At 39.6% G+C, this 24637-nt stretch overlaps 1 protein-coding gene across 2 annotated transcripts in view; it reads right to left on the minus strand.

Moving 5' to 3' along the window:
* Positions 1–19613, minus strand: part of pla1a (phospholipase A1 member A) — a 32879-nt gene extending 13266 nt beyond the window's left edge. The window contains exons 1-2 of one of the 2 annotated variants that reach the window (XM_065248977.2): positions 19167–19613; positions 18577–18793 (exon numbers count right to left, since the gene is read on the minus strand). In XM_065248977.2, the coding sequence (XP_065105049.1) occupies positions 18577–18793; positions 19167–19227 (278 nt within the window). In that variant the 5' untranslated portion in view covers positions 19228–19613. The remainder of the gene's footprint in view (positions 1–18576; positions 18794–19166) is intronic. The other variant, XM_065248978.2, reaches the window with a different exon arrangement.
* Positions 19614–24637: the final 5024 nt, after the last annotated feature.

Below are 24637 nucleotides of genomic sequence, written 5' to 3' on the forward strand. Positions count from 1 at the left end.
TAGGGTGCCCAAAATGGTTGCTAGGGGCGTGGCTTGATAGCTCAATAAGGATCCTAAGGGACTGATTGGATGCCTGAGTAAAATGAGCCCACCCCCATGTTTCTATGACACTGCGCTGCAAAGATATCCCATCCGGGACGTTTTTAGTTCCATATATGGGCATGATTCCTGCCCCATTATAAGTCTATGGGGAAATTTGGGGACCTCTTACACCCCAGGGGTACAACTTACACCCCATTGTGAGGTATGTTCTTACAGAGCCTGCCAGCCTCTTCAAATGTGGCAAGTCACAAGTTTCTGTGAAATTCTAGGTCTGAGCTACGACTCGTCAAAGTTTGTCTCCATGTTAAGTCAATGGGATTTTTCGGCTGCTTTTTCGCCCCTGGGGCAAAGACCGTACCCCCGATCGCTTATAAAAGTCATAGCACACTATTCCCGAATAGTCCGCACGTTTGAGAGTTTGAATGAAGTTTCTAAGTTAAGCGGTTCGAGCCGTATTAATTGCGGAAATTTGGTTGGAAGAATAATAATAATAACTAGAAATGCAATTCCCAAGGAATTACCAGTGCATGAAAATGCAAAAAAGTTGATTGACAGAAATGTAAAAGAAACTTAGTCTAGTAGTTTACCTGGCTGTTGACATGTTTTAGTGTGAAGCTAGCATGATTTAAAAAAGTTATCATGATGAAATATGAAGCTAGCATGAGTTAACATGATTTACCATGAAGTTAACATGATTTATCATGAAGCTAGCATGATTTATCATGAAGCTAACATGATTTAGCATGAAGCTAACATGATTTAACATGAAGCTAACATGACGTTAACATGATTTAGCATGATTTAGCATGAAGCTAGCATGAAGCTAGCATGATTTAACATGAAGCTATCATGATGTTAGCATGATTAGCATGAAGCTAACATGATTTAGCATGAAGCTAACATGACGTTAACATGATTTAGCATGATTAGCATTAAGCTAGCATGATGCTAGCATGATTAGCATGAAGCTAGCATGATGTTAGCATGATTAGCATGAAGCTAGCATGATGCTAGCATGATTAGCATGAAGCTAGCATGAAGCTAGCATGATTAGCATGATGCTAGCATGATTAGCATGAAGCTAGCATGAAGCTAGCATGATTAGCATGAAGCTAGCATGATTAACATGAAGCTAGCATGATGCTAGCATGATTAGCATGAAGCTAACATGATGCTAGCATGATTAGCATGAAGCTAGCATGATGCTAGCATGATTAGCATGAAGCTAGCATGATGTTAGCATGATTAGCATGAAGCTAACATGAAGCTAGAATGATTAGCACGAAGCTAGCATGATGCTAGCATGATTAGCACGAAGCTAGCATGATGTTAGCATGATTAGCATAAAGCTAGCATGATGCTAGCATAATTAGCACGAAGCTAGCATGAAGCTAGCATGATTAGCACGAAGCTAGCATGATGCTAGCATGATGCTAGCGTGATTAACACGAAGGTAGCATGAAGCTAGCATGATTAGCACGAAGCTAGCATGATTAGCATGAAGCTAGCATGATGCTAGCATGATTAGCACAAAGCTAGCATAAAGCTAGCATGATTAGCACAAAGCTAGCATAAAGCTAGCATGATTAGCACGAAGCTAGCATGAAGCTAGCATGATTAGCACGAAGCTAGCATGATGCTAGCATGATTAGCACGAAGCTAGCATGATGTTAGCATGATTAGCACGAAGCTAGCATGATGCTAACATGATAAGCACGAAGCTAGCATGATGCTAACATGATAAGCACGAAGCTAGCATGATGCTAGCATGATTAGCACGAAGCTAGCATGATGCTAGCATGATTAGCACGAAGCTAGCATGATGCTAGCATGATTAGCACGAAGCTAGCATGATGATAGCATGATTAGCACGAAGCTAGCATGATGCTAGCATGATTAGCATGAAGCTAGTATGATTAACATGATGTTAGCATGATTAGCATGAAGTTAGCATGATGTTAGCATGATTAGCATGAAGCTAGCATGATGTTAGTATGATTAGCATGAAGCTAGCATAATTTGCATGAAGCTAGCATGATGTTAGCATGATTACCATGAAGTTAGCATGAATTTAGCATGATGCTAGCATGATTAAGATGATGCTAGCATGATTAGCATGAAGCTAGCATGATTTAGCGTGAAGCTAACAAGATTTAACATGAAGTTAGCATGATTTAGCATCAAGTTAGCAAGATTTATTATGAAATTAGCATAAAGCTAGCATGAAACTAGCATGAAGCTAGTATGACTTAGCATGAAGCTAGCATGAAGCTAATATTACCCAAAGACCCAACCCCCATGTCTCTATGATGTTCGGATCCAGAGATATAAGGCTTTGTTTATTATGTTGCTAGGCTGCTCATATTTGGTTGCTAGGGGCGTGGCTTAATACCTCAGTAAGGATCCTAAGGGACTGATTGGATGCCTGAGTAAAATGAGCCCACCCCCATGTCTCTACGACACTGCGCTGCAAAGATATCCCATCTGGGACGTTTTTATTTCCTTATATGGGCATGATTCCTGCCCCATTATAAGTCTATGGGGAAATTTGGGGGCCTCTTACACCCCAGGGGTACAACTTACACCCCATTGTGAGGTATGTTCTTACAGAGCCTGCCAGCCTCTTCAAATGTGGCAAGTCACAAGTTTCTGTGAAATTCTAGGTCTGAGCTACGACTCGTCAAAGTTTGTCTCCATGTTAAGTCAATGGGATTTTTCGGCTGCTTTTTCGCCCCTGGGGCGAAGACCGTACCCCCGATCGCTTATAAAAGTCATAGCACACTATTCCCGAATAGTCCGCACGTTTGAGAGTTTGAATGAAGTTTCTAAGTTAAGCGGTTCGAGCCGTATTAATTGCGGAAATTTGGTTGGAAGAATAATAATAATAACTAGAAATGCAATTCCCAAGGAATTACCAGTGCATGAAAATGCAAAAAAGTTGATTGACAGAAATGTAAAAGAAACTTAGTCTAGTAGTTTACCTGGCTGTTGACATGTTTTAGTGTGAAGCTAGCATGATTTAAAAAAGTTATCATGATGAAATATGAAGCTAGCATGAGTTAACATGATTTACCATGAAGTTAACATGATTTATCATGAAGCTAGCATGATTTATCATGAAGCTAACATGATTTAGCATGAAGCTAACATGATTTAACATGAAGCTAACATGACGTTAACATGATTTAGCATGATTTAGCATGAAGCTAGCATGAAGCTAGCATGATTTAACATGAAGCTATCATGATGTTAGCATGATTAGCATGAAGCTAACATGATTTAGCATGAAGCTAACATGACGTTAACATGATTTAGCATGATTAGCATTAAGCTAGCATGATGCTAGCATGATTAGCATGAAGCTAGCATGATGTTAGCATGATTAGCATGAAGCTAGCATGATGCTAGCATGATTAGCATGAAGCTAGCATGAAGCTAGCATGATTAGCATGATGGTAGCATGATTAGCATGAAGCTAGCATGATTAGCATGAAGCTAGCATGAAGCTAGCATGATTAGCATGAAGCTAGCATGATTAACATGAAGCTAGCATGATGCTAGCATGATTAGCATGAAGCTAACATGATGCTAGCATGATTAGCATGAAGCTAGCATGATGCTAGCATGATTAGCATGAAGCTAGCATGATGTTAGCATGATTAGCATGAAGCTAACATGAAGCTAGAATGATTAGCACGAAGCTAGCATGATGCTAGCATGATTAGCACGAAGCTAGCATGATGTTAGCATGATTAGCATAAAGCTAGCATGATGCTAGCATAATTAGCACGAAGCTAGCATGAAGCTAGCATGATTAGCACGAAGCTAGCATGATGCTAGCATGATGCTAGCGTGATTAACACGAAGGTAGCATGAAGCTAGCATGATTAGCACGAAGCTAGCATGATTAGCATGAAGCTAGCATGATGCTAGCATGATTAGCACAAAGCTAGCATAAAGCTAGCATGATTAGCACAAAGCTAGCATAAAGCTAGCATGATTAGCACGAAGCTAGCATGAAGCTAGCATGATTAGCACGAAGCTAGCATGATGCTAGCATGATTAGCACGAAGCTAGCATGATGTTAGCATGATTAGCACGAAGCTAGCATGATGCTAACATGATAAGCACGAAGCTAGCATGATGCTAGCATGATAAGCACGAAGCTAGCATGATGCTAGCATGATTAGCACGAAGCTAGCATGATGCTAGCATGATTAGCACGAAGCTAGCATGATGCTAGCATGATTAGCACGAAGCTAGCATGATGATAGCATGATTAGCACGAAGCTAGCATGATGCTAGCATGATTAGCATGAAGCTAGTATGATTAACATGATGTTAGCATGATTAGCATGAAGTTAGCATGATGTTAGCATGATTAGCATGAAGCTAGCATGATGTTAGTATGATTAGCATGAAGCTAGCATAATTTGCATGAAGCTAGCATGATGTTAGCATGATTACCATGAAGTTAGCATGAATTTAGCATGATGCTAGCATGATTAAGATGATGCTAGCATGATTAGCATGAAGCTAGCATGATTTAGCGTGAAGCTAACAAGATTTAACATGAAGTTAGCATGATTTAGCATCAAGTTAGCAAGATTTATTATGAAATTAGCATAAAGCTAGCATGAAACTAGCATGAAGCTAGTATGACTTAGCATGAAGCTAGCATGAAGCTAATATTACCCAAAGACCCAACCCCCATGTCTCTATGATGTTCGGATCCAGAGATATAAGGCTTTGTTTATTATGTTGCTAGGCTGCTCATATCTGGTTGCTAGGGGCGTGGCTTAATACCTCAATAAGGATGGTGAGAGACAGATTGGATGCCTGAGTAAAATGAGCCCACCCCCATGTCTCTGTGACACTGTGCTGCAAAGATATCCATCTGGGCATTTTATAATGGCAGTCTATGGGAAATGTTGCTAGGGTGCCCAAAATGGTTGCTAGGGGCGTGGCTTAATAGCTCAATAAGGATCCTAAGGGACTGATTGGATGCCTGAGTAAAATGAGCCCACCCCCATGTCTCTACAACACTGCGCTGCAAAGATATCCCATCTGGGACGTTTTTATTTCCTTATATGGGCATGATTCCTGCCCCATTATAAGTCTATGGGGAAATTTGGGGGCCTCTTACACCCCAGGGGTACAACTTACACCCCATTGTGAGGTATGTTCTTACAGAGCCTGCCAGCCTCTTCAAATGTGGCAAGTCACAAGTTTCTGTGAAATTCTAGGTCTGAGCTACGACTCGTCAAAGTTTGTCTCCATGTTAAGTCAATGGGATTTTTCGGCTGCTTTTTCGCCCCTGGGGCGAAGACCGTACCCCCGATCGCTTATAAAAGTCATAGCACACTATTCCCGAATAGTCCGCACGTTTGAGAGTTTGAATGAAGTTTCTAAGTTAAGCGGTTCGAGCCGTATTAATTGCGGAAATTTGGTTGGAAGAATAATAATAATAACTAGATATTAAAGTTTGAAGACAAACTTTATGTTGGCTTGAAAAAGCGTAGCCTGAACGTTTAAAACAGATTGACAGAAGTTTAGTTTAGTAGGCTATCTGGCAGTTAGTATGTTTAAGTATGAAGCTAACATGATTAGCATGAAGCTAGCATGAAGCTAACATGATTAGCATGAAGCTAGCATGATGCTAGCATGATTAGCATGAAGCTAGCATGATGCTAGCATGATTAGCATGAAGCTAACATGATGCTAGCATGATTAGCATGAAGCTAACATGATGCTAGCATGAAGCTAGCATGATTAGCATGAAGCTAGCATGAAGCTAGCATGATAATAGCATGATTAGCATGAAGCTAGCATGATGCTAGCATGATTAGCATGTAGCTAGCATGATGTTAGCATGATTAGCATGTAGCTAAGCATGATGCTAGCATGATTAGCATGAAGCTAGCATGATTAGCATGTAGCTAGCATGATGCTAGCATGATTAGCATGAAGCTAGCATGATGCTAGCATGATTAGCATGAAGCTAGCATGAAGCTAGCATGATGCTAGCATGATTAGCATGAAGCTAGCATGAAGCCAACATGATGCTAGCATGATTAGCATGATGCTAGCATGATTAGCATGAAGCTAGCATGATGCTAGCATGATTAGCATGAAGCTAGCATGATGCTAGCATGATTAGCATGAAGCTAGCATGATGCTAGCATGATTAGCATGAAGCTAGCATGAAGCTAGCATGATGCTAGCATGATTAGCATGAAGCTAGCATGATGCTAGCATGATTAGCATGTAGCTAGCATGAAGCTAGCATGAAGCTAGCATGATGCTAGCATGATTAGCATGAAGCTAGCATGATGCTAGCATGATTAGCATGAAGCTAGCATGATTAGCATGAAGCTAGCATGATGCTAGCATGATTAGCATGAAGCTAGCATGATGCTAGCATGATTAGCATGTAGCTAGCATGAAGCTAGCATGATGCTAGCATGATTAGCATGAAGCTAGCATGATTAGCATGAAGCTAGCATGATGCTAGCATGATTAGCATGTAGCTAGCATGAAGCTAGCATGAAGTTAGCATGTAGCTAGCATGATTAGCATGAAGCTAGCATGATGCTAGCATGATTAGCATGAAGCTAGCATGATGCTAGCATGAATAGCATGAAGCTAGCATAAAGCTAGCATGATTAGCATGAAACTAGCATGATTCTAGCATGATTAGCATGAAGCTAGCATGATGCTAGCATGATTAGCATGAAGCTAGCATGAAACTAGCAAGATTAGCATGAAGCTAGCATGAAGCTAGCACGAGGCTTGCATGATTAACATGAAGTTAGCATGAGAATAGCATGATTAGCATGAAGCTAGCATGATTTAACGTGAAGCTGGCATGATTAGCATGATGCTAGCATGATTAGCATTAAGCTAGCACTATTTAGCGTGCAGCTAACAAGATTTAACATGAAGTTAGCATGATTTAGCATGAAGTTAGCAAGATTTATTATGAAATTAGCATAAAGCTAGCATGAAACTAGCATGAAGCTAGTATGACTTAGCATGGAGCTAGCATGAAGCTAACATGACCCAAAGACCCAACCCCCATGTCTCTATGATGTTCAGATCCAGAGATATAAGGCTTTGTTTATTATGTTGCTAGGGTGCTCAAATTGGTTGCTAGGGGCGTGGTTTAATACCTCAGTAGGAATCCTAAGAGACTGATTGGATGCCTGAGTAAAATGAGCCCACCCCTATGTCTCTATGACACTCTGGTGTAAAGATATCCATCTGGGCTTTTTATAATGGTAGTCTATGGGAGATGTTGCTAGGGTACCCAAAATTGTTGCTAGGGGCGTGGCTAAATAGCTTTGGGGCGATCCTAAGAGACTGATTGGATGACTGAGTAAAATGAGCCCACCCCCATGTCTCTACGACACTCTAAAGTAAAGATATTCCATCTGGGACGCTTTTATTCCCTTATATGGGCATGTTTCCTGCCCCATTATAAGTCAATGGGAAATTTTGGGGGCCTCTTACACCCCAGTGGTATAGCTTACACCCCATTGTGATGTATGTTCTTACAGAGCCTGTCAGCCACCTTAAATGTGGTAAGCCACAAGTTTCTACAAGTTTCTCACTCACAGCTATGACCCGTCAAAGTTTGTCTCAATGTTAAGTCAATGGAAATTTTGGGGTGTTCGAGACCCCCGTTTAGGAATTCGGATGGTCCCATCAGTTAGAAAAGATATAGCACACTAAGTCAGACCAGTCTGAAGGTCTGTGGAAAATTTGGTGCATGTAGCTTGAAAGCCCTAGGACGAGTTAGTTGCCGAAATTTTGGGGGGAGAAAAAGAATAATAATAATAACTAGATATTAAAGTTTGAAGACAAACTTTATGTTGGCTTGAAAAAGCGTAGCCTGAACGTTTAAAACGGTTTGACAGAAGTTTAGTTTAGTAGGCTATCTGGCTGTTGGTATGTTTAGGTATGAAGGTAGCATGATTTAGCATGATTTATCATGATGCCAACATGATAAACATGAAGCTAGGATGATTAGCATGATGCTAGCATGATTAACATAATGCTAGCATGATGCTAGCATGATTAGCATGAAGCTAGCATGATGCTAGCATGATTAACATGAAGCTAACATGATGTTAGCATGATTAGCATGAAGCTAGCATGATGCTAGCATGATTAGCATGAAGCTAGCATGATGTTAACATGATCAGCATGAAGCTAACATGATTAGCATGAAGCTAGCATGACTCTAGCATGATTAACATGAAGCTAGCATGAAGTTAGCATGATGGTAGCATGATTAGCATGAAGCTAGCATGTTGGTAGCATGATTAGCATGATGCTAACATGATTAGCATGAAGCTAGCAAAATGCTAGCATAAAGCTAGCATGTTGCTAGCATGATTAGCATGAAGCTAGCATAATGTTAGCATAAAGCTAGCATGTTGCTAGCATGATTAGCATGAAGCTAGCATGATGCTAGCATGATTAGCATGAAGCTAGCATGATGCTAGCATGATTAGCATGAAGCTAGCATGATGCTAGCATGATCAGCATGAAGCTAACATGATTAGCATGAAGCTAACATGATGTTAGCATGATTAGCATGAAGCTAGCATGATTAGCATGAAGCTAGCATGATGCTAACATGATAAGCATGAAGCTAGCATGAAGTTAGCATGATGTTAACATGATTAACATGAAGCTAGCATGAAGTTAGCATGATTAGCATGAAGCTAGCATGAAGTTAGCATGATGGTAGCATGATTAGCATGAAGCTAACATGTTGCTAGCATGATTAGCATGATGCTAGCATGATTAGCATAAAGCTAGCATGTTGCTAGCATGATTAGCATGAAGCTAACATGATGTTAGCATGATTAGCATGAAGCTAGCATGATTCTAGCATGATTAGCATGAAGCTAGCATGATTCTAGCATGATTAGCATGAAGCTAGCATGATTAACATGAAGCTAGCATGAAGTTAGCATGATGGTAGCATGATTAGCATGAAGCTAGCATGTTGCTAGCATGATTAGCATGATGTTAGCATGATGCTAGCATGATTAGCATGAAGCTAGCATAATGCTAGCATAAAGCTAGCATGTTGCTAGCATGATTAGCATGAAGCTAGCATAATGCTAGCATAAAGCTAGCATGTTGCTAGCATGATTAGCATGAAGCTAGCATGATGCTAGCATGATTAGCATGAAGCTAGCATGATGCTAGCATGATTAGCATGAAGCTAATCATGATGTTAGCATGATTAGCATGAAGCTAGCATGATTAGCATGAAGCTAGCATGATGCTAACATGATAAGCATGAAGCTAGCATGAAGTTAGCATGATGTTAGCATGATTAGCATGAAGCTAGCATGATGCTAGCATGATTAGCATGAAGCTAGCATTAAGTTAGCATGATGGTAGCATGATTAGCATAAAGCTAGCATGTTGCTAGCATGATTAGCATGATGCTAGCATGATTAGCATAAAGCTAGCATGTTGCTAGCATGATTAGCATGAAGTTAACATGATGTTAGCATGATTAGCATGAAGCTAGCATGATTCTAGCATGATTAGCATGAAGCTAGCATGATTCTAGCATGATTAGCATGAAGCTAGCATGATGTTAGCATGATTAGCATGAAGGTAGCATGAGGCTAGCATGATTAGCATGAAGTAAGCATGAGGTTAGCATGATTAGCATGAAGCTTGCATGATTTAACGTGAAGTTAGCATGATTAGCATGATGCTAACATGATTAGCATGACGCTAACACTATTTAGCGTGCAGCTAACAAGATTTAACATGAAGTTAGCATGATTTAGCATGAAGTTAGCAAGATTTATTATGAAATTAGCATAAAGCTAGCATGAAACTAGCATGAAGCTAGTATGACTTAGCATGGAGCTAGCATGAAGCTAACATGACCCAAAGACCCAACCCCCATGTCTCTATGATGTTCAGAACAAGAGATATAAGGCTTTGTTTATTATGTTGCTAGGGTGCTCAAATTTGGTTGCTAGGGGCGTGGCTTAATGCCTCAATAAGAATCCTATTAAGACTGATTGGATGCCTGAGTAAAATGAGCCCACCCCTATGTCTCTATGACACTCTGGTGTAAAGATATCCATCTGGGCTATTTATAATGGTAGTCTATGGGAGATGTTGCTAGGGTACCCAAAATTGTTGCTAGGGGCGTGGCTTAATAGCTCTGGGGCGATCCTAAGAGACTTATTGGATGACTGAGTAAGATGAGCCCACCCCCATGTCTCTACGACACTCTAAAGTAAAGATATTCCATCTGGGACGCTTTCATTCCCTTATATGGGCATGTTTCCTGCCCCATTATAAGTCAATGGGAAATTTTGGGGGCCTCTTACACCCCAGGGGTATAGCTTACACCCCATTGTGATGTATGTTCTTACAGAGCCTGTCAGCCTCCTTAAATGTGGTAAGCCACAAGTTTCTACAAGTTTCTCACTCACAGCTATGACCCGTCAAAGTTTGTCTCAATGTTAAGTCAATGGAAATTTTGGGGTGTTCGAGCCCCCCGTTTAGGAATTCGGAAGGTCCCATCAGTTAGAAAAGATATAGCACACTCCGTCAGACCAGTCTGAAGGTCCGTGGAAAATTTGGTGCATGTAGCTTGAAAGCTCTAGGACGAGTTAGTGTTCGTAATTTTGGTCTCAGAAAAAGAATAATAATAATAACTAGATAGAAAAGTTTGAAGACAAACTTTATGTTGGCTTGACAAAGCCTAGCCTGAACGTTTAAAACAGATTGAGAGAAATTTAAAACAAGTTTAGTTTAGTATTATAACTTTCCGTAAACATGATACCAAAAGTTACCATGTTAGCATGTTTAGCACTAAGTTAGCATGATGTTAACATGAATTAGCATGAAGCTAGCATGATGTTAACATGAATTAGCATGAAGCTAGCATGATGCTAACATAAATTAGCATGACGCTAACATGAATTAGCATGAAGCTAACATGATGCTAACATGAATTAGCATGAAGCTAGCATGATGCTAACATGAATTAGCATGAAGCTAGCATGATGCTAACATGAATTAGCATAAAGCTAACATGAATTAGCATGAAGCTAACATGATGCTAACATGAATTAGCATGAAGCTAGCATGATGCTAACATGAATTAATATGAAGCTAGCATGATGCTAACATGAATTAGCATGAAGCTAGCATGATGCTAACTTGAATTAGCATGAAGCTAACATGAATTAGCATGAAGTTAACATGATGCTAACATGAATTAACATGAAGCTAGCATGATGCTAACATGAATTAACATGAAGCTAGCATGATGCTAACATGAATTAGCATGAAGCTAGCATGATGCTAACATGAATTAGCATGAAGCTAGCATGATGCTAACATGAATTAGCATGAAGCTAGCATGATGCTAACATGAATTAGCATGAAGCTAGCATGATGCTAACATGAATTAGCATGAAGCTAGCATGATGCTAGCATGATTAGCATGAAGCTAGCATGATGCTAGCATGATTAGCAGGAAGCTAGCATGATGTTAGCATGATTAGCATGAAGCTAACATGAATTAGCATGAAGCTAGCACGATGCTAACATGAATTAGCATGAAGCTAGCACGATGCTAACATGAATTAGCATGAAGCTAGCACGATGCTAACATGAATTAGCATGAAGCTAGCACGATGCTAACATGAATTAGCATGAAGCTAGCACGAAGCTAACATGAATTAGCATGAAGCTAGCACGATGCTAACCAGAATTAGCATGAAGCTAGCACGATGCTAACATGAATTAGCATGAAGCTAGCACGATGCTAACATGAATTAGCATGAAGCTAGCACGATGCTAACATGAATTAGCATGAAGCTAGCACGATGCTAACATGAATTAGCATGAAGCTAGCACGATGCTAACATGAATTAGCATGAAGCTAGCACGATGCTAACATGAATTAGCATGAAGCTAGCACGATGCTAACATGAATTAGCATGAAGGTAGCACGATGCTAACATGAATTAGCATGAAGCTAGCACGATGCTAACATGAATTAGCATGAAGCTAGCACGATGCTAACATGAATTAGCATGAAGCTAGCATGAAGCTAACATGAATTAGCATGAAGCTAGCACTATGCTAACATAAATTAGCATGAAGCTAGCATGAAGCTAACATGAATTAGCATGAAGTTAGCATGATGCTAACATGAATTAGTATGAAGCTAGCATGATGCTAACATGATTAGCATGAAGTTAGCAAGATTTATTATGAAATTAGCATAAAGCTAGCACGAAACTAGCATGAAGCTAGTATGACTTAGCATGGAGCTAGCATAAGGCTAACATGACCAAAAGACCCAACCCCCATGTCTCTATGATGTTCGGATCCAGAGATATAAGGCTTTGTTTATTATGTTGCTAGGGTGCTCATATTTGGTTGCTAGGGGCGTGGCTTAATACCTCAATAAGAATCCTCCGAGACTGATTGGATGCCTGAGTAAAATGAGCCCACCTCTATGTCTCTGTGACACTGTGCTGCAAAGATATCCATCTGGGCATTTTATAATGGCAGTCTATGGGATATGTTGCTAGGGTGCCCAAAAATGGTTGCTAGGGGCGTGGCTTAATAGCTATGGGGCGATCCTGAGAGACTGATTGGATGCCTGACTAAATTGAGCCCACCCCCATGTCTCTACGACACTCTAAAGTGAAGATATTCCATCTGGGACGCTTTTATTCCCTTATATGGACATGTTCCCTGCCCCATTATAAGTCAATGGGGAAATTTGGGTGCCCCTTACACCCCAGGGGTGAAACTTACACCCCAATGTGAGGCATGTTCTTACAGAGCCTGCCAGCCTCTTCAAATGTGGTAACCCAGAAGTTTCTACAAATTTCTCGCTCGCAGCTATGACCCATCAAAGTTTGTCGCAATGTTAAGTCAATGGAAAATTTGGGGTGTTTGAGCGCCCCGTTTAGGAATTCGGTAGGTCCCATCAGTTAGAAAAGTCATAGCACGCTAAGTCAGACCAGTCTGAAGACTTTTGGAAAGTTTGGTGAATGTAGCTTGAAAGCTCTAGGAGGAGTTACAGTCAAAAATTTTGGGGATCAGAAGAATAATAATAACTAGATAGGTACATTTCCTGAAGAAAATGTGAGTGGTGCTTGCCGTGGCAAATTTCGGGGGACAATATATGATTATACTCCAAGCCAAAAGTAAAACAATTCAACCCACATGTCTCTACGATATTCTGATGCGAAGATATAAGGCTTTGTTTATTCGGTTGCTAGGGTACTGTATTTGGTTGCTAGGGAGAAAATTGGCATCCACTAGTAATTACACTCCGAGTCACGAGTCAAACGGTCAAACCCCCGTGTCTCTACGATGTTCTGATGCGGAGATATAAGGCTTTGTTTACTCTGTTGCTAGGGTACTGTATTTGGTTGCTAGGGAAAAAATTGGCATCCACTAGTGATTACACTCCGAGATACGAGTCAAGCGGTCCAACCCCCGTGTCTCTGCGATGTTCTGATGTGGAGATAAAAGGCTTTGTTTACTCTGTTGCTAGGGTACTGTATTTGGTTGCTAGGGAGAAAATTGGCATCCACTAGTGATTACACTCCGAGTCACGAGTCAAACAGTCCAAACCCCGTGTCTCTACGATGTTCTGATGCGGAGATATAAGGGTTTGTTTACTCTGTTGCTAGGGTACTGTATTTGGTTGCTAGGGAAAAAATGGCATTCACTAGTGATTACCCTCCGAGTCATGAGTCAAACGGTCCAACCCCCGTGTTTCTACGATGTTCTGATGCGGAGATATAAGGCTTTGTTTACTCTGTTGCTAGGGTACTGTATTTGGTTGCTAAGGAAAAAAATGGCATCCACTAGTGATTACACTCTCAGTCATGAGTCAAACGGTCCAACCCCCGTGTCTCTACGATGTTCTGATGCGGAGATATAAGGCTTTGTTTACTCTGTTGCTAGGGTACTGTATTTGGTTGCTAGGGAAAAAAATGGCATCCACTAGTGATTACCCTCCGAGTCATGAGTCAGACGGTCCAAACCCCATGTCTCTACGATGTTCTGATGCGGAGATATAAGGCTTTGTTTACTCTGTTGCTAGGGTACTGTATTTGGTTGCTAGGGAAAAAAATGGCATCCACTAGTGATTACCCTCCGAGTCATGAGTCAAACGGTCCAACCCCCATGTCTCTACGATGTTCTGATGTGGAGATATAAGGCTTTGTTTACTCTGTTGCTAGGGTACTGTATTTGGTTGCTAGGGGCGTGGCTTGGGAGTGGCCAATTATGTGCCCAGTGATTACACTCCGAGTCACAAGTAAAACGGTCCAACCCCCGTGTCTCTACGATGTTCTGATGCGGAGATATAAGGCTTTGTTTACTCTGTTGCTAGGGTACTGTATTTGGTTGCTAGGGGCGTGGCTTGGGAGTGGCCAATGATGTGCCCAGTGATTACACTCCGAGTCACAAGTAAAACGGTCCAAACCCCGTGTCTCTACGATGTTCTGATGCGGAGATATAAGGCTTTGTTTATTCGGTTGCTAGGGTGCTCAAATTTGGTTGCTAGGGGCGTGGCTTGGGAGTGGCCAATGATGTGCCCAATTGTTACACCCCTAGTCACAAGTAAAACGGTCCAACCCCCGTGTCTCTACGATGTTCTGATGCCGAGATATAACTGTTTGTATTTTATGTTGCTAGGGTGCTCAAAAGTGGTTGCTAGGGGCGTGGCTTAGTAAGTCTGTAAGGATCCTGAGAGACTGATTGGATGCCTGAGTAAAATGAGCCCACCCCCATGTCTCTATGACACTGTGGTGCAAAGATATCCATCCAGGCATTTTATAATGGCAGTCTATGGTATAGGTTGCTAGGGTGCCCAAAATGGTTGCTATGGTAACCTTACACCCCATTGTGGGGGACGTCCTGACAGAGTCTTGCACCCTCTTCAAATGTAGTAACCCACATGTTTCTATGAAATCCTGGCTTGGACCTATGACCCGTCAAAATTTTTGCAATGGTAAGTCTATGGGATTTTGCCCCATTGACTTTTCATTGGGGCACTTTTGGGCACCTCTTACACCCCAGGGGTACAACTTACACCCCATTGTGATCCATGTTCTTAAAGAGCCTACCACCCTCTTCAAATGTTATAACCCACATGTTTCTACAAAATCCTCGAGCGGAGCTATGACTCGTCAAAGTTGGGCGCAATGTTAAGTCAATGGGATTTTTTGGGTGGTTTTTCGCCCCCCTTTCGGAAATCCTGCACCCGATCGCTTATAAAAGTCATAGCAGTCTTCTCCTCAATAAGCCGGTCGATTTGAGCCCTAATTTATGGGTCTACGACAAAGCGTGCGGGACGAGTTACGCGCCAAAAAAGTGTCCAGAAAAAGAAGAATAATAATAATAACTAGATAGGTACATTTCCTGAAGAAAATGTGAGTGGTGCTTGCCGTGGCAAATTTCGGGGGACAATTTATGATTATACTCCAGGCCAAAAGTAAAACGGTCCAACCCCTGTGTCTCTACGATGTTCTGATGCAGAGATATAAGGCTTTGTTTATTTGGTTGCTAGGGTACTGTATTTGGTTGCTAGGGGCGTGGCTTGGGAGTGGCCAATGATGTGGCCAGTGATTACACTTCAAGTCACAAGTAAAACGGTCCAACCCCCATGTCTCTACGATGTTCTGAAGGCGAGATATAAGGCTTTGTTTACTCTGTTGCTAGGGTAATGTATTTGGTTGCTAGGGAGAAAATTGGCATCCACTAGTGATTACACTCCGAGTCACAAGTCTAACGGTCCAACCCCCGTGTCTTTACGATGTTCTGATGCCGAGATATAAGGCTTTGTTTACTCTGTTGCTAGGGTAATGTATTTGGTTGCTAGGGAAAAAATGGCATCCACTAGTGATTACCCTCCGAGTCATGAGTCAAACGGTCCAACCCCCGTGTCTCTACGATGTTCTGATGCGGAGATATAAGGCTTTGTTTACTCTGTTGCTAGGGTACTGTATTTGGTTGCTAGGGAAAAATGGCATCCACTAGTGATTACCCTCCGAGTCACGAGTCAAACGGTCCAAACCACGTGTCTCTACGATGTTCTGATGCGGAGATATAAGGCTTTGTTTACTCTGTTGCTAGGGTACTGTATTTGGTTGCTAGGGAAAAAAACGGCATCCACTAGTGATTACCCTCCGAGTCACGAGTCAAACGGTCCAACCCCCGTGTCTCTACGATGTTCTGATGCGGAGATATAAGGCTTTGTTTACTCTGTTGCTAGGGTACTGTATTTGGTTGCTAGGGAAAAAAATTGCATCCACTAGTGATTACCCTCTGAGTCACGAGTCAAACGGTCCAAACCACGTGTCTCTACGATGTTCTGATGCGGAGATATAAGGCTTTGTTTACTCTGTTGCTAGGGTACTGTATTTGGTTGCTAGGGAAAAAAATGGCATCCACTAGTGATTACCCTCCGAGTCACGAGTCAAACGGTCCAACCCCCGTGTCTCTACGATGTTCTGATGCGGAGATATAAGGCTTTGTTTACTCTGTTGCTAGGGTACTGTATTTGGTTGCTAGGGAAAAAAATTGCATCCACTAGTGATTACCCTCCGAGTCACGAGTCAAACGGTCCAACCCCCGTGTCTCTACGATGTTCTGATGTGGAGATATAAGGCTTTGTTTACTCTGTTGCTAGGATACTGTATTTGGTTGCTAGGGAAAAAAATGGCATCCACTAGTGATTACCCTCCGAGTCATGAGTCAAACGGTCCAACCCCCGTGTCTCTACGATGTTCTGATGTGGAGATATAAGGCTTTGTTTACTCTGTTGCTAGGGTACTGTATTTGGTTGCTAGGGGCGTGGCTTGGGAGTGGCCAATGATGTGCCCAGTGATTACACTCCGAGTCACAAGTAAAACAGTCCAACCCCCGTGTCTCTACGATGTTCTGATGCGGAGATATAAGGCTTTGTTTACTCTGTTGCTAGGGTACTGTATTTGGTTGCTAGGGGCGTGGCTTGGGAGTGGCCAATGATGTGCCCAGTGATTACACTTCGAGTCACAAGTAAAACGGTCCAACCCCCGTGTCTCTACGATGTTCTGATGTCGAGATATAACTGTTTGAATGTTATGTTGCTAGGGTGCTCAAAAGTGGTTGCTAGGGGCGTGGCTTATTAAGTTTTTAAGGATCCAAAGATACTGATTGGATGTCTGAGTAAAATGAGCCCACCCCCATGTCCCTATGACACTGTGGTGCAAAGATATCCATCTGGGCAATTTATAATGGCAGTCTATGGTATAGGTTGCTAGGGTGCCCAAAATGGTTGCTATGGTAACCTTACACCCCATTGTGGGGGACGTCCTGACAGAGTCTAGCACCCTTTTCAAATTTAGTAACCCACATGTTTCTACGAAATCCTCGCTCTTACCTATGACCCGATAAAGTTTTTGCAATGTTAAGTCTATGGGATTTTCCCCCATTGACTTTTCATTGGGGCACTTTTGGGGGCCTCTTACACCCCAGGGGTACAACTTACACCCCAATGTGATGTATGTTCTTACAGAGTCTACCACCCTCTTCAAATGTTGTAACCCACATGTTTCTACAAAATCCTCGAGCGGAGCTATGACTCTTCAAAGTTGGGCGCAATGTTAAGTCAATGGGATTTTTCGGGTGGTTTTTTGCCCCCCTTTCGGAAATCCTGCACCCGATCGCTTATAAAAGTCATAGCACACCTCTCGTCAATAAGCCGGTCGATTTGAGCCCTCTTTCATGGGTCTACGACAAACCGTGCGGGACGAGTTAGGTGCCGAAAAAACGTGCAGATGTAAGAATAAAATATAATAATAATTTTTGGAATAGTAATAGTGATGCCTTGCATAAATGCAAGCACCACTAATAAGTATGCAAGATAGTAATAGTGATGCTTTGCATAAATGCAAGCACCACTAATAATAATAATAATAATAAGCTTAGATCGAAGAACAGTATGTTGGCTTTGTCAAGCCAACATAATAATAATAAGTTTAATAGCAATAACAGTATGTTGGCTTTTTCAAAGCCAACATAATAATAATAAGTTTAATAGCAATAACAATATATTGGCTTTTTCAAAGCCAACATAATAATAAAAAGCCCAGTAAGAACAGTACAGCGCATTTTCAATGCACTGTAATAATAAAAAGCCCAGTAAGAACAGTACAGCGCATTTTCAATGCACTGTAATAATAATAAAAAGCCCAGTAAGAACAGTACAGCGCATTTTCAATGCACTGTAATAATAAAAAGCCCAGTAAGAACAGTACAGCGCATTTTCAATGCACTGTAATTATAAGATTAGAAGCATTAAAATGTATTTCAATATTTGACACGGCCTCACTCAGTCAATAATAAAGATATTAAGGTTATATTTTTACATAATGTTCCTTAAATCTGTAAATATAGGATGGGCAAATGACTAGCTGGGATTTTACAGACAGAGTCACATATAGTCAAATGTGTTACCTGTATCCATGAACAATGACTTTAGTGGGGAGAGATGAGTTAAAATATGTAGTGTGTTTCTGGGTATGGTTAAGGCACTCCTGTGAAAAGAGACTGGCACAGTCAGCATTATTTCGTGTAAGGAGAAGGTATTGAATCCGGAAAATGGAGCCTTGTTTGTATTCCTGCCATGTGGTGTTGAAGTCAGCACACTTGTTGGTCAACGCTTTCTCACCAACTGTAAAAGTAGTTATATTTTAGTGATTTGTTTAACTTAAATAATAACAACAGGTTTTAACTGCATTAAACATACTGTCTGACCTGTAATTTAGAGAGATAATCTAATTCCTAAATTCTCATAATCTAATAATGTGATTAGGAGCATCAAAGTTTGATTTCACATTAAATTTAATTTTTGACTTTACGCAATCATTATTAAAGATATCAAGGTTATATTTTCACATAATGTTTTTTACATTACGTACAATGATTCCACATTAGCTGGGTTTTCAAAGACTGAGTCAGATATTCACTCTAGTGTCTTGTTTAAAAGTGTAAAATGTATAACCAACCAGCACAAATTATGTAATATTGATGAAAAACAAACTTACCCACAGCAAAGATGACACACACTGACAAGCAAACAAAAACTTTTATCCATTGACAAGTCATTGTTTTATTGCTTAAAGTCTAAATCTGTATAGGATTTTTGCTGGTTAGAGTAAAACGCTTCACATCCTCCTGCGACCTATTTGTTTTGCATCCTTTGTTTCTGTTCTTCAAATACAGTAGTGATCATTGTTGCCCGAAGCCTGTTTCTGAGAAAAATGTACAATATCCGATTAAATGAGATGAAGGGGCTTATGTCAAGTTTTTCTTTCCACACCCGATGTGCTGTTATAACCAAAATCAGCATGTAGCCGTGAGGTTTCTTTCAAACACCCATCTTGTAATGAAAAGGCAAATACAAATGTAGCTATAGTGCAGACTCTACTGAAAAACAATCGATCTATGTCCCATGCAGCTGGTTGTGATCCTATGACCTCACACAGAGAGATGAAATGTTTGATTGTTTATCCAGAGGCTGGACTTTGGCCTTTCACACAGTGTAGAATCTGGTTTATATAGAGTGCAAGAACAGAAAATAGAAATTACACAATTGTTCCCGAATGAAAGTCCTTATGTAGCCTTAGTGTCCTCGAGCGAGGCAAAATGTAATGTAACTTGAAGTAACGTAATTTTCTGTTATAAATGTTATTAATGATTTTCTTAATGAAGACTTAATTCAAATCATGCCTATACATAACATGCCATGTACAGGCATTTTATTATATGTTGTGATAATATATTATACATATTAAATACAATATATTGCGTAGTACTGATGAAAATACCTTCACTTCAAATCCGCCAAATCCCCGCCTTCAGGCAATCAGAGAGGGTATGCACGTGACGTCACCTTCGGCGAAAATGACTGCAGTAGCAGTTTTAACATAAAGTGGCATGGCATCTTACGCACAGAAGCCACTGGCACGTGCCACTATGTTTAGTGGCACTTCCGGTTTCCATTGGCTCGTACCAGTGGCTCGTCGAGTGGCACTTCCGGTGTCCAGTGGCTCATGCCACTTTTTAGTGGCTCGTCGAGTGGCACTTCCGATGGCCAGTGGCTCATACCACTCCGTTTGGTTGCTTGTACACTGAGGCCATGTTTACATTAGAGCATTTGCGTTTTAAAACGGCATTTTAAAATGAAAACGATCCTCGTTTATACTGGCATTTTAAAAAGAATCTTCATCCACACTATACACCACCATAAACCCATGAAACATGACCAATCATGTAACTGGGCATGCGCATAAAAGTGTAAAATAACTTATTGCTCTAATAATAGCTTACCTTTGCGCGTTTACGCAGCCTAGGGGTGTGCGATATTGACAAAAAGTCATACCTGGGTCCTTTGCTGGCAACTATAACAGACACTATTTTTGAACCTATAAAAATGTGTTTGGGAAAGTCTTATACTGTTCTATCTCCCCCCTACAACATATTAATATGATTAATAGGTTAATTTTGATTTTATAACTAAACATAAAGGTCTTTATGATTTAAAAAGAAAGCATTCAAGTGAACAGAACTAAACAGTAGCGAACTTGAAGCAAAAATAAATTTTAGCAAATGCAAACTTCAATCAAACATAGTAAGAGGTGAAGTATTGCTTTAGCCTACCAGAAATGCTTATTGCATTAATTTTTAAAAGTGTGCGAGGTCCGTGCACGTCCTCCGCTAGCAACACAGAATAGCTAAAAGCGCAAGCGCCTAAATGAGCATTATATATTAATGACGTTGAGTTTATTATTTATTTGTTTTTATTAATTTATATTCACAAAACCTATCAACAAAACATCGATTAAAATTAAGAGACAAATTATCTGAAACGAAATTCATTTTAAAGTAGCAAACAAAACTTAAATTAAACTAAAAAATAATGTCTGACCCATTACAATTCTCCCTTCATATTGGCCTTTACAACGCCTATATGGCGTTTAAAATTACAGTCTATCTTTCGTAAGCTAACTAAATTTAAACAAAACATAAACACATTAAACCCAACAATACTCAAACATTAATATAAAACAGACATTATCTATAAGGATACATGTTAAAACAATCAAACATAGTAAGAGGTGAAGTATTGCTTTAGCCTACCAGAAATGCTTATTGCATTAATTTTTAAAAGTGTGCGAGGTCCGTGCACGTCCTCCGCTAGCAACACACGAATAGCTAAAAGCCAAGCGCCTAAACGAGCATTATATTAATGACGTTGAGTTTATTGTTTTTATTAATTTATATTCACAAAACTTATAAACAAAACATCGATTAAAATTAAGAGACAAATTATCTGAAACGAAATTCATTTTAAAACAGCAAACAAAACTTAAATTAAACTGGAAAATAATGTCTGACCCATTACAATTCTCCCTTCATATTGGCCTATTATTAAACAAAATTTAAACAAAACATAAACACATTAAACCCAACAATACTCAAAAATTAATATAAAACAGACATTATCTATAAGGATACATGTTAAAACAATCCGATATAGCGTTTATAATAGCTGGTTGGTAGATGTTTACTATTTTTGGCAAAACCTCCGTTGCAAACCAACATTTACATGAATAAAATAATTTTTACTTTGAAAATGATGCGCTGTCACGTTAACATCAGCTGTTCGTTTACATAAGACTCCGTCTACGTTCATTTACACTCAGAGCAACGTCTGAGTTCTCAAACTAAAACAGGGTCTTCAGCGTTTGCGAACGAATCCGTTTATGAGGGTCGAAAACGGTGATGTAGTGTAGATGAAAGGCCTAAACGTAGCAAAAGTAACGCATTTTAAAGCATAAACGCATTAATGTAAACATAGCCTGACAAATGTCAGTAAAACTTAGGTCTGTTTGATTGAGGCATGTGGCACAGATAGTCACCGATCGATCATTACAGATTCGAGCGTAACTTACGCGTGCTGCTGCTATGTTCATTTAATTGTGACACAATGATTTTGTGTGTCCTTTCTGACTCTGATGTTTCAGGTAACCGAATGCGTAAATTGAGTCGAGAGATAAATATATCATATTGACGCTCATTCATAAAGGAATTGTATGATCACAATATTTAAAATGGAATAATATGCAAAGTGTTTTCATTTAATAAAGCACAGTATTTGTCTGAGCCATGGTCGTGTGAACATTGTGCCTTTTCTTAATATTTAATCAGTTTTTGTAAATCTTTTTTTTAAAGTAGTATGCCTAATTTAATTGAGTCTACTAGATACCCTTTAAATGAAAGACGAGATCGAAGAAAAAACTGAATCCTCCTTAAAGTATACTGTCGGCAACATTTAGATCCAATGAAATGCATAAAATAAAGGAAAAAACTGTGTTTGATTTAATCGTTTGTAATGTGTATTGCTAAGTGCTTTGTAAATCTGTTTTGCTTTGAAATAATCCAACAATTTATTTAAAATAATTACCATCTCATAAATGTTGTGAAATAATAATTTGTTCAAACCCTTCTTATAGACAACAATCTATATAGACTATATAAAATGTAATTTTGAAGGGCATGTGACGTATCTGCACTGTCAACATCGTGTAAATATCAAATTGTAAAAAAAAAAAATATCAAGTTGTAAAATATGTAATAGGACATTGTTTTTAAACATAAACATGGTTAGACTGACACCTACTGTTTTGGCGTGCATGTGTGTAAATGCGGTACTTTGCAGAAAAAAATATTATAATATTCTGCGAGATTCTTATAAATGACACTTTTTATTAAATACAACACATTGGCACTGTTTACAAATAAAAACATGGCACTCACAGACTACATTTTCACAAATAATACAATTAGAAAATTTATATTTAAAACTATTATACAATATACAATATAGCTCAGACAAATGTTGTGCTTTATTAAATATATAAAATATTTGCCTTCCCATTTTAAATATTTACATTTTTAATACTTAATTTTTGAATTATGATCATACGATCATCAAAATGTCCTTTTTAGCTCTCGATGCATTTCAAACATTCGGTTACCGGAAACACCAGACAGTCAAAAAGGACACACAAAATCATTGTGTCACAATTGAATGAACATAGCAGCAGCACGCGTAAGTTACTCTAGGTTCTGTAATGATCGATCGGTGAATATCAGTGCCACATGCCTCAATCCAACAGACCTAAGTTTTACTGACATGTGTCAGTAGACAAGCCACAAACGGAATAGTATGAGCCACTGGACATCTGAAGTGCCACTCGACGAGCCACCACTAAACAGTGACATGAGCCACTGGACACCGGAAGTGCCACTCGACGAGCCACTAAACGGAGTGGCATGAGCCACTGGACACCGGAAGTGCCACTCGACGAGCCACTGGTACGAGCCAATTGAAACCGGAAGTGCCACAAAACGTAGTGGCACGTGCCACTGGCTTCTGCGTAAGATGCCATGCCACTTAATGTTAAAACCCCTTCTCAATGACTGAGTGGCAAAAGACAGAGCGGAAGCATTTGTGTACAGTGTGAAATCAGCGAAAACAGGGGGGACACGAGTCTAAATGGGAAAAAGCTGTTGTGTGATAGACTGTACTAACAAATTTAACAAGAATTCGGAGCTATCATTTTACAGACTGCCAGAAAACACCGAAAGGAGAAGTAAATAGATCGTCATGCCAAAGTCCACAGACCACGTGGGTTGAAGTTGCTAGGGTCACCATCAAGCAGAGGTTACTTTCTACTTAAAGTATTTTTTCAAGTATTTTTATTTTATCAGTGTTTTTCTTTGGAAATACAAAGCATATTATCATAATTTTTATACATTTCATATAATATATTATATATAACATATAATTTCATAAATATAAGTTTTTGTTTTACATTTAATTTTTAAGTACATTAACGTACTTTTACTCAAGTAAAAGTACACAATTTAATGTAATTGGGTATTAAATAAATTTTTAGAATACACAGAATACACAGTATGACTCTATTTAGAATGTTGTGAAGTAAAATTTTTCCCAAGACAAACACCCTAATGAAGCACAGATGCTAGGAAAATGTAACTAATGTAATGTATAATGTAATGTTAGTATTGTCCACCTCTGCTATTAAGTCCAACTAAATTCAATTTAAGCTGATAATAGGCAGTTTTACTGGCATTTTCGCAGCAGCCGCTATGAAAACCAGTAGGGATGCAATGATAGGATTTTTTTGGGACGATACCGATACCGATTTATACAGACAACTTCTGGCCGATACCGATACCGATATTAAACACTTGTAAACAATACTATACAGTTGGTCTATTAGCTAGTTTATTTATGCTTCAAATTATTTTTACTGAACATGGATTTGATCTAATTAACATTCAACTAACCAACATAATAAGAGAGGCACAAATTAAGCTAAAACAAATATAATAAGACAGCATGACAACCTTCAAAGGTTGTCACTCATTTTTTTTTTTTTACATAAAATGGATTTCTTTATGCAGTTAATTAATAAACAATCGG

This window comes from Paramisgurnus dabryanus, chromosome 15, assembly GCF_030506205.2.
Source record: "Paramisgurnus dabryanus chromosome 15, PD_genome_1.1, whole genome shotgun sequence".
NCBI lineage: Eukaryota > Metazoa > Chordata > Actinopteri > Cypriniformes > Cobitidae > Paramisgurnus > Paramisgurnus dabryanus.